Here is a 10,359-nt window from a genome sequence, read left to right as displayed (position 1 = left end):
TCTTTAAGTTAATATTCTTTTAGTTAATTCTGACACTGGTTTTAATGAACATATAAGCAGTAATATTTATTTCTTATTATTTGAAAATAAAATTTTTACCAAGCCTATTTTTTAAATTTAATTTAATTTATTTATTTTTTAATTTGGGGTTGGAGGTACCGGGGCACTTGAACTCAGGGGCACTTGACCACTGAGCCACCTCCCAGCCCTATTTTTTATTTTAATTAGAGACAGAGTCTCACTGAGTTGCTTAGCACCTCACTGTTGCTGAAGCTGGCTTTGAACTCTCAATCCTCCTGCCTCAGCCTCCGGAGCCTGGGATTACAGCTGTGCACCACCACACTTGGCACTTTTTATTTTGAGACAGGGTCTTGCTAAGTTGCTGAGAGGATCCTGCCAAATTGCTGAGACTAACCTTGAACTTTTGATCTTTCTGCCTTGGTCTTCCAAGTCATTGGGATTACAGAACCACCACACGTGGCTCTTCCTCAACACTTTAAGAATTTTCAAATCTTTCAGAAATACTGAAAGAGTAATACATTTCACATAATGTCTTCGTGTACCAGCAGTTGTCATTTCCTTTTACATTTGTGTGCTCTTACTCTTACATTTGTGTGCTCTTTGCCCACTCACATTTGATAGTTTCAGCATTCATCTTCTGCTAATAAGACTATTCTTTTCCGTGACCATGAAATGTTATACCAGCTAGGAAAGTTCTGTGTCAGGGGTTAATAACCATTATCTAGCTGGGGATGTAGCTTAGCAGTAGAGCATTTGCCTACCATGTGCTAGGTGCTAAGTTTGATCCCCAGCACAGCAAAAAAATAAAAATAAAAAATGGTTATAACCATTGTCTACAAAGGGTTAGATAGTAAATGTGTTCAGCTTTATAGGTGATGCCCTCTGTAGTAGCTGCTCAACTCTGCCATTGTAGTGAGAAAGCAGTGTAAACAATATCTAAACAAATGAATGTGGCAGTATTATAATAAAGGAATCCAAAATGAGGTAATAAGTTCCAGGCTCTACTTGGTTTTCTGGGCTATAGTTTGCCTACCCCATTGTAATATTTCATTCATATTCAGTTTTCTAAATTCTTCAAAAAATATTTGTAGCTTTTTTTACTACTTCACACATTACATTTAGTAGTCTCCTTAACTTAAAACAATAAGCTCCCAATACCTGCTTTTTATTTTTGAGCCCATGCCTGTTATAGATGAGCTGTAGTCTAGATTACCTCAAAGTTTTTATTATTAAATTCATGATAAACATTTTTAGAAGAAAGGCTATATAAATGATAAAGCACTATAGGTGTTGCTAAGTTTGATCATTTGGTAAATTTGTGACTGCCAGATATGTTCATTTTCCCCTTTGTAACTAATTAGCAATCAGTGTGGGGTTTTTTTAGACTGTCTATTGTCACACTTCTTTCACCCAGTAGTCCTTGATTGAATCATTCATTTTGAGGGCTGCAAAATGGTGATTTTTCAAATCTGTTATTCCTGCTATATTAGAGGCAATCTACAAAACTGAGTTTTCTCATTTTATTTATGTGTTTAGGAATAAATACTTTGGAGAAAAACAAATGAATAGTAGAAATCTTACAAATACAAGAAGAGGTTATTGCTATTGTTATTATTGTTACTACAAATATTACTATTTCTGTGAGTCATCTTGTTATATTCTTAGGAATACTCCTGAGGATACAATTAGAAGAAAGTTTTCCAAAACAAAGCAATCTGAAGTTGGAGGTGGTAACCACATTGGTGAGTGCTCATTCCCTTTCTATTCTGAATCTGAAGAAGGAGGAACTTTGGGTAATGAAGGAAGATCAATATGTTACCAGAGTCCTAGATTCTCTGGGTCCCAGTAGATCAGATTTAGAGACCCAGTGCCTCAGGTATCCAATCAGAAAGAGAAGAGAGGTGATGAAGCAAGGAAGAAACGTATTAATCAATGTGGCCACACTGAGAAGAAATAGGGGGACCAGCATCCTAAGCCCTGTCTTTTGGGTCCTGACAAGGGCGTCAGGATTACGTAGGGGAAAGAAAAAAAATGGTGGCAAGAAGTCTGAGTCAAAGTGTGGCCTGGTTGACCATCATATCAGGTCTGGTTCTGTGAGGTCCTGCTGGCTCCAGGGAAACAGTTTTTGCTTGAGGGGGCAAATTGGTTCCCATCATGGTATAATTGTTCCCATGTAGCAGGGAATCCTTGATTTCTATCATGGGGTAATGGGGTAATCTGCCTGCAAGATTCACTGTTCCTGAAATCTTAGTTACTTACCTTGGTGTCTTTAAACTTGAAAGGGAATGAGAAAGGTTGAGTAAATGTAGAGTTAATGAATATTACATTACCAATTTTTAAAAATGATACTTTTTTTTTTTTTTAAGTTGTTTTTATTAGTTATACATGACAGTAGAATGCATTTTGACACTTCGGTGCCTGGGATTGAACCCAGGGCCTTGTGTTTACAATGCAAGCACTCTACCAACTTATCTATGTCCCCAGCCCCCATTTTGACACATTGTACACAAAGAGAGCACAACTTCTCATTCCTCTGTCTGTACATGGTGCAGAGTCACACTGGTAGTGTAATCATATGTGTATATAGGGTAATAATGTCCGTCTCATTCCACTGTCCTTCCCATCCCCACTTCCCCTCCCCTCACTCCCCTCTGCACAATCCAAAATTCCTTCCTTCTTCCCTACCCCTCCCCCCATTATGGATCAGCGTCCACTTGTCAGAGAAAACATTCAGCCTTTGGTTTTTTGGGTTTGCCTTATTTTGCTTAGCATGATATTCTCCAGCTCCATCCATTTACCTGTAGGTGCCATAATTTCATTCTTTAAGGCTGAGTAATATTACATTGTGCATATGTACTACATTTTTTTAATCCATTTATCTGTTGAAGGGCATTTAGGTTGGTTCCATAGTTTAGCTATTGTGAATTGAGCTGCTGTAAACACTGATGTGGCTGCATCACTATAGTATGCTAATTTTAAGAATGAGGATGGAAACCCTTGCTTGTTTACTCAGTCCATGTGAGTGGCATGTTTTCTTCCAAACTTTCACCTTCAGTCTGTGAATGTGAATGTCTTTTCCTAGGAGGTTAGTCTCTTGAAGACAGCATGTCGTTGGGTCTTTTTGTTTAATCCAATCTGCCAGTCTATTTGTTTTGATTGCTGAGTTTAGGCCATTAGCATTCAGGGTTATTATTGAGATATAATTTGTATTCCTGGTCATTTTGGTTTATTTTTGGTTTTTAACTTGACTTAATTTCTCCTTTGATTGACTTTTTCTTTAGTATAGTTCCTCCCTTTGCTGCTTTTTTTTTTTTTTTTTTTTTTTTCATTTCCTTCTCATGGATTATTTTGCTGAGTGTGTCCTGTAAAACATGCTTTCTAGTTATGAATTCTTTAAACTTTTGGTTATCATGGAAGTTTTTATTTCATCTTCAAATCTAAAGCTTAATTTTGCTGGATATAAAATTCTCTGTTGGCATCCATTTTCTTTTAGAGCTTGATATTTGTTACTCCAGGACTTCCTGGCATTGAGGATCTGGGCTAAGAAATCAACTGAAATCAAAATTGTTTTCCCCGTGTTTGTAATTTGATTTTTTTTCTCTCACAGCCTATCCTTACTCTTTATGTCAGTCATTTCATTATAATGTGCCTTGATGTGGGTCTGCTGTAATTTTGCACATTTGGGGTCCTGTAAGCCTCTTGTAGTTGATTTTCCATTTCATTCTTTAGATTTAGGAAGTTTTCTGATATTATGTCATTGAAAAGATTGTTCATTCCTTTGGTTTGTATCTCCATGCCTTCGTTAAAAAGACACTTCTTATTAACATTTCCATATGCAGACATGAACAGAAATCTGACCCAAAGTTTAAGGTAGCAAAGGAGATAGCTGTAGGACCAACTGAAGAATCAGTACTTTTAGCAAAAGCAGCCTTTAAGTACCTGTTACAACACTGTATTTGAAAACAGGGATTAAAGCTACAAGGAAACAGGAAAGGCCTTCGGCAGAAACCATTGTGCAAATAACCCAGGCAGTTGTGCACTGAAGAAATCACAGAACCTTGAGAGACTTTGTGCCAACTCTGCAAAACCTGCTGACAGTGGCTGAGCCTGAGACCCACACCAAGAACAGATCCTGGAGTTGCTGGTGCTCTAAGAGTTCCCAGCAATCCTGTTCAAGGAATCCCAGACCTGAGTACAGGACCATCACCCAGAGAGTGGAGAGGACCTGGTTGTTGTACTAGATGATTTGTGGCAGGAATATGGAGAAACAGGACAAAAGGAGGTAAAAGTCGGATGTGCTCTTTTGCAAGAAAGCAAGAATTAAGCCTCTCGCCAGACAGCTGGACTTGAGCACAGTTCAGCTTCTTTCCTGTCTGTGTATTCATTTCTATAGGTCTTATCCTCAGCCTTACTTGATCCCCACTGGGAGGAAACTGAATGTGCTCCAGATTCCCCTCCCATTCTCTTTGCCACTTTGGGATTTCTATTTGTTCTCTTTTCTACCTTTGAAGTATATTTTGGAACAAATTTCCTAAACCTACATGTACCTGATTATCTCTACATGTACTTAATTATCTGTAAGACCCAAACCAGGCAAAGAAATGAAAAATGCTTGTGGAAGAAACAGCCCCTCTGAAAAGAGTGCAAGAGCAGCAGGTCCTGCCCAAGTGTGAAGTTCAAAAACCTGAGAAAGAGAAAGGTAAGAACTGAATTGCATCTTTTTGCTTGTGAGATGGGAGAAGCTTTACAGGTCTCTCTGAAGCCCTACCAGCAACTGTGGTGTTTTGTGTTTGTTTTTGAGTTAGGTTTATTGAGGTATAATTTACTTTAGCAAAATTCACTGTGACTCTACCAATCAGTGAGTTTTCACAAACATGAGAGAAGTATGGTCTTATCAGCAACACAATCAAGATCTAAAAAATATTCATCACTCTAGGCAGTTGAATAAAACACCCAAAAAAAAAAAAAAAAAAAAAAGGTGAATCTGGACCTTCATCTTGCTCTTCTTCCCTTTCCTATAGGGATGAATTTTAAAAGTAGTGCAGTTTTCCACTTAAGGCAAAGAATCTCAGCTACATGTTTCATGCAGTATCCCCCACCCCTCTTTCTTTTGCTGGTACTGAGAGTGTTCTACCTCTGACTTCATCCTCAGTTCTTTATATTTTTTACTTTGAGACAAAGTCTCACTAAGTTGCTGAGGATCTTAATTTCTGAGGGTGGCCTCAAATTTGTAATCCTCCTGCCTCAGCCTCCTGAGTTTCTGGGGTTACAGGCTTGCACTACTACACCTGACTCATTTTTTCTTATCTTCTTCAAACTATTGTAAATAGCAACTGCATTTTATTTCTTAATGTCACCTGGATTTTTTTTTTTGTTCTACTCTAGTTTCTTTGTCACTAAAATCCCTCTTTTTAACTTCTGTTTCTTACATTCTTCTTCTTTTTAGTCTGATGTAATTCCTTCTTCCTCTCTCTCTCTCTCTCTCTTTCTCTGTCAGTACTTCTATTGAAGCTACCTTCTGCTCATACTTCATTATTTGAACAGAAATTCATTAATGTTTCTCTTTTCCTAAAAACCTTTGTCTGCATGTGTGTTAGTACTAGCGATTGAACCACGGGTGCTCTACCACTGAGCTATATCCCCAGACCTTTTTATTTTTTATTTTGAGACAGGGTCTTGCTAAGTTACTCAGGCTGGCCTCAAACTAGCAGTCCTCCTACCTCAGCCTCCCAAGTTACTGGGATTACCATTGTGCACCACCATGCCTGGCTTAAAACCTTTTAATAAGCTAAATAATATAATTCTTTCTATAAAATTCCATAATCAAAAGTAAAAAATAAAAATAAGATAAAAACCACCACCTTCAGTGGTAACTCCCAATTTCATTAACAAAGGCCTCACATGGCCTATTCTGGTATGTGCCTACCTATCAGCCTTATGTTCACTAGAATAACCAGTTTGTCCCAGTTTTTTTGAGAATTTTAGCAATGACAGTTACACATCCTGGGAAATCCCTCAGACACAGATTGGGACAATTAGTTGCCTTATGTCCCATCTACTAACATTGAATTTTCCTGTCATGCCTAGCTATGTTCCATTTCCCATTTGCTCCTTGCTGTTTCTCTCCTTTGAACCTTTCTTGCCTTGTTTCTTGTATCTGGAACAACTTTCCCTGCGCTCCCTGACTACTTACTACTCATCCTTCAAGATATATCTTAGATATAACTTCCCCAACTCTGGGTTAGTTTCTCCAGCTATGCTTCCAGAGCAGCATGGTTTCTCATGTCATAGAACTGATGATAGTCTATTATAGTTTCTGGTCTACTTCTCTTTTTTTTTTTTTTTTTTTCTTGCTGAACTAAAAGGGTAGGGACTTTATTTGTGGGATTTTTGTTTCATTTTGTTTTCCCCTAAGTCTCATATAGTCACCAACCTTGAATAGACACTCAATAAATGTCTATTGCTGAATAGCTGATTTTATTTCTAAAACCATCCTTTACCTATTGCCTACTTGGCTGTTCAGTTTGAGTCTGCTTCAGAGATACCCTTCTTCTGGGAGTCTCCTGAGTAATTAGCTGAAAGGAAGGGGCCTACCTTTTTCTGAATAACTTTGCAGAAATGAACTTATGATGTATAAACAATGACAGGTCTATGTTTTGAAATAAAAAGTGAATGTAATGATAATTCTTGAAAATGTTCCTTACCCTCTGGGTCTGTGGAAATGTTATTTTGTATTCAAAGTTCGGGTTATTTTTTTGTTTCAATTCCCCTTCTTCCTTTTAGTTTTCATGTCATGTCATTATTGAAAAAGAATCTCTCCTGTTTCTTTCCCTTAGTCTTTCTCTCCTTCATCCTTTGTAGGTTACTTCATTCTATTGGAAAGAGCTTTGACCCACAGTGTAGTACACTATTTATTTATATTATTTAATCTCTCCACTTATTACATGTGATTACTTTCTCTGATGTCGTCTTACTAATTCCTTTGTGTTTGCTTTTACTTTGGGCTCTCATCTACTCTCTACTTTTTATTGTCTGATACCTTTCTGTTGATCACACCAATTAACCCTCATGTGCTTTTTAGAGCTTGTTAGGGTCTTACTCTTCTATTTTTTCTATTCACCCCCTCCCCCCCTTTACTCTCTCATTCTTACTTTGCATGTCTATTCATATTCCAGGCCTTTAAAAGACTTAAAGCCATCTGCCTATCCTTCTCATCCTTCTGCCTGTGTGTCTGAACATAGGTTTTCCTTCATCTTCATCTAATTTCACCCTTAGGACTCAGATCTTTTATTCAGAAAACATTTTTCTAAAAAAAAAAATACCATTTGTTTAATGTCTCCTATGTACCAGGCACTCTGCTAGTCTCTTGAACTACAGGGGCTGGGGTGAAGGAAACAGTCATATGAACTGTCATGAAATTATTACAGCATTGAGATGTAAAAAGTTCATTGAACCATATAGGAAAGAAGTTACTGCTGTCCAAGAAGATCAGGATTTTCATGAACATATTACCCTCAAGGTTTTATGGTTCATTGTATTTTGATTTATTGATGAGGGTATGGAGCCTAGAGGACTTAAGTTACTTTCTAAGTTGCATAGCTAGTCGGTGATAAAATCACCATCACACCTACATTTCTTCATTTTTAGTTAGTGCCATCCCTTTCTTATTGGCCCAAGGACCCCCAATTGAGCTAGCTTTTTTATTTTTCATATGACAAATCATTTTCAAGAGTGTATAGTTTATTTGCTTGTTTGGTAGCTTCTCTGTGTGGGGTGTGTATCACATGATAAAATTTAAACCATTGAAAAGAAGTCACTCTTCATCACAACCCTCTATCCTTCCCTGGTCACAAATTTCTTGTATATCATTCTATATATATCTTACACAAACCCAAGCAACCACAGCATTTTTACTTTGTACATATGGCTTGATTTAAATTTTTTTCTCCTAGTTCAAATTCCTTTCCCCAAGCACCAAAAAGCAGGTAATTAATGATATATATTTAATGTTTCAGGTGAAGAGACAAGGATTGAGAATGGGAATCTTGTTTTAGTGACAGACTCTTGTGGAAGAGTGGAATCATCTAGGAAAATATCCAAACCTATAGAAGCTCCTTGTGAAGACTCTGATTTGGGAAGGGAGCAGGCCAAGGCCATGGAGAAGACTGACTATAAATGCTCAAAATGTAGGGGGGCATTTATCCAGCATTCAGACCTGATTGAACATGAAAGTGTACACATGGGAGAAAAACTTGGTGAATCCAAAGTGTGTCAGAGTTCTACTCTTTCTGGACATCAGAAAATTCCTTCTAGAGAGAAAGGTCATCAGTGCCATGAATGTGGGAAAGTCTTTCAGAGGAGTTCACATCTTGTCAGACATCAGAAAATCCATCTTGGTGAGAAGCCTTATCAGTGCAAAGAGTGTGGAAAAGTCTTTAGCCAGAATGCAGGCCTTTTGGAACATCTCAGAATCCATACTGGAGAGAAACCTTATCTGTGTATCCATTGTGGAAAGAACTTTAGGCGCAGCTCTCACCTTAATCGACACCAGAGAATTCATAGTCAGGAGGAACCTTGTGAGTGCAAAGAGTGTGGAAAAACATTTAGTCAGGCCTTGCTCCTCACCCACCATCAGAGAATCCACAGTCACTCCAAAAACCATCAGTGTAATGAGTGTGGGAAAGCCTTCAGTTTGACCTCAGACCTTATTCGACATCACAGGATTCACACTGGTGAAAAACCTTTCAAGTGTAACGTATGCCAGAAAGCATTCCGACTTAACTCACACCTCAATCAGCATGTAAGAATCCACAATGAAGAAAAGCCCTATAAGTGTAATGAATGTGGAGAAGCCTTCAGACAGAAGTCAGGTCTCTTTCAGCATCAGAGACATCACCACAAAGGAAAACTGGTTAGATGAGGTGTTGTCCTTGTAGAACATCAGAAAGTATAACATTGACAAGCAAACAGCACTTTAGGAAAAGTTATTCTGGCCAACATCAGAATTCCTAAGGGCTGAGTTGGAAGTGTTTGCCTCCATTCCCTATCCTTTGCTTTCCTTGAAATCCATTTTGGACCCCAATAATTTCACCCTAGACAGCACAATGAGATCAGAGTTAAACAACATCTTCACTACAAGACTTCTGAGCATTTATAAGGTGTTAAATGAATGATCGTGTATCTCCAAGATATACCTCATGTTTCATCACACATCCCATGGGTGAGGAAAAGGGTTCCTGCCAGAGAGATGGACTGGCTATAAATTAATCTTTAAGAAACTTATTTAATAGAAAAAAACACAGGAGACAATTATCTCTCTTGAACCAGGGGCATGACCAATTGAGCCATGCTAAGATCTGGTTCTAACAAAGCCTGGAGCCTCTGCTTTGTTTATTTATAGTGGTACAGATCAAAGGGGGACCAGTAGGAGCTTCTTACGTGAGAAACAGGATGGAGTGGAGTTAAGGAAACCATTTTGCTCTAGCGGGTCATGTGGCACATCTAGGACACAAATTCTGGCAGTGAGCCGCTCTGCACAGAAACCACATACTTCAGGCCATCTGAAACAATCTCTCATGACTGCCAGTCATGAGATTTCCATGTCTGATGGCTAGACCAAGCCTGATTTGCTAGTCATGGATGGCTTCCCACACTCATGACTGAATGAGGTCTTTGAAATTAGCAGCAAATCAAATGTCCACTGATTTATTAGACTTGTGCCAAACAAGGACAGGTTGATATTTTTGCAAATGATATAGCAACAGACTCCTATAAAACTAAGGGTGTTTGGAAGTATACCGCTCTCAAAGTTGTCTGAAGTACAGGTTAATGGCGAATACTTGCCCCCATAGGCTCTACCCCTCCCTCCCACTGGCCTTACCTTTACCCCTCCTCTTTCAACCCCCATGCACAGAGGAAGCATTTTGTAAAGCTAAGATGATCTTCTCCTGGTTAATGATAGAACTTGCCCTCAAAATTATGTTGTGTCATTTTACATTTTCCATCCCCACCACAATACTCATTAATTCAAGTTATAAATCAGAGTTTTGCAGACTGTGGAAGAGATTTCACATTTTGAACTGTGCTGAATTAATCCAAATAGCAACTGTCTTACTTGGTAACTCCGGTGCCAGTACAGTGACTGCTGCATATTCCCTATTCAGTGAACGTCCACTGAAAGATATGGACTTTTTCCTTTTAATATTTATGATGCAGTTTTTAAATGTTGCTTGTTTTGGAATTCTTTGAAAGTCAAACAATAAAGTCATCTTGGAGAACAGATTTTGATCTTTATATCATGAATAATGGAGCTTCATGGTAATGATGAAGAATCTTAAG

The 10,359-nt window shown here is 38.2% G+C and overlaps 1 protein-coding gene across 1 annotated transcript; it reads left to right on the top strand.

Moving 5' to 3' along the window:
- The first annotated feature begins 1,773 nt into the window (after positions 1-1,773).
- Positions 1,774-10,314, top strand: ZSCAN26 (zinc finger and SCAN domain containing 26). Its single transcript, XM_079148010.1, has 2 exons — positions 1,774-4,720; positions 8,037-10,314. Exons 1-2 carry the CDS (start codon positions 4,630-4,632, stop codon positions 8,939-8,941), a joined length of 996 nt encoding a protein of 331 aa, XP_079004136.1. The 5' UTR covers positions 1,774-4,629; the 3' UTR covers positions 8,942-10,314.
- The last annotated feature ends 45 nt before the right edge of the window (positions 10,315-10,359 follow it).

The sequence above is a fragment of the Sciurus vulgaris genome (assembly GCF_902686455.1).
Source record: "Sciurus vulgaris genome assembly, chromosome: 7".
Taxonomy (NCBI): domain Eukaryota; kingdom Metazoa; phylum Chordata; class Mammalia; order Rodentia; family Sciuridae; genus Sciurus; species Sciurus vulgaris.
This window is presented reverse-complemented; position numbering and strand designations above follow the sequence as displayed.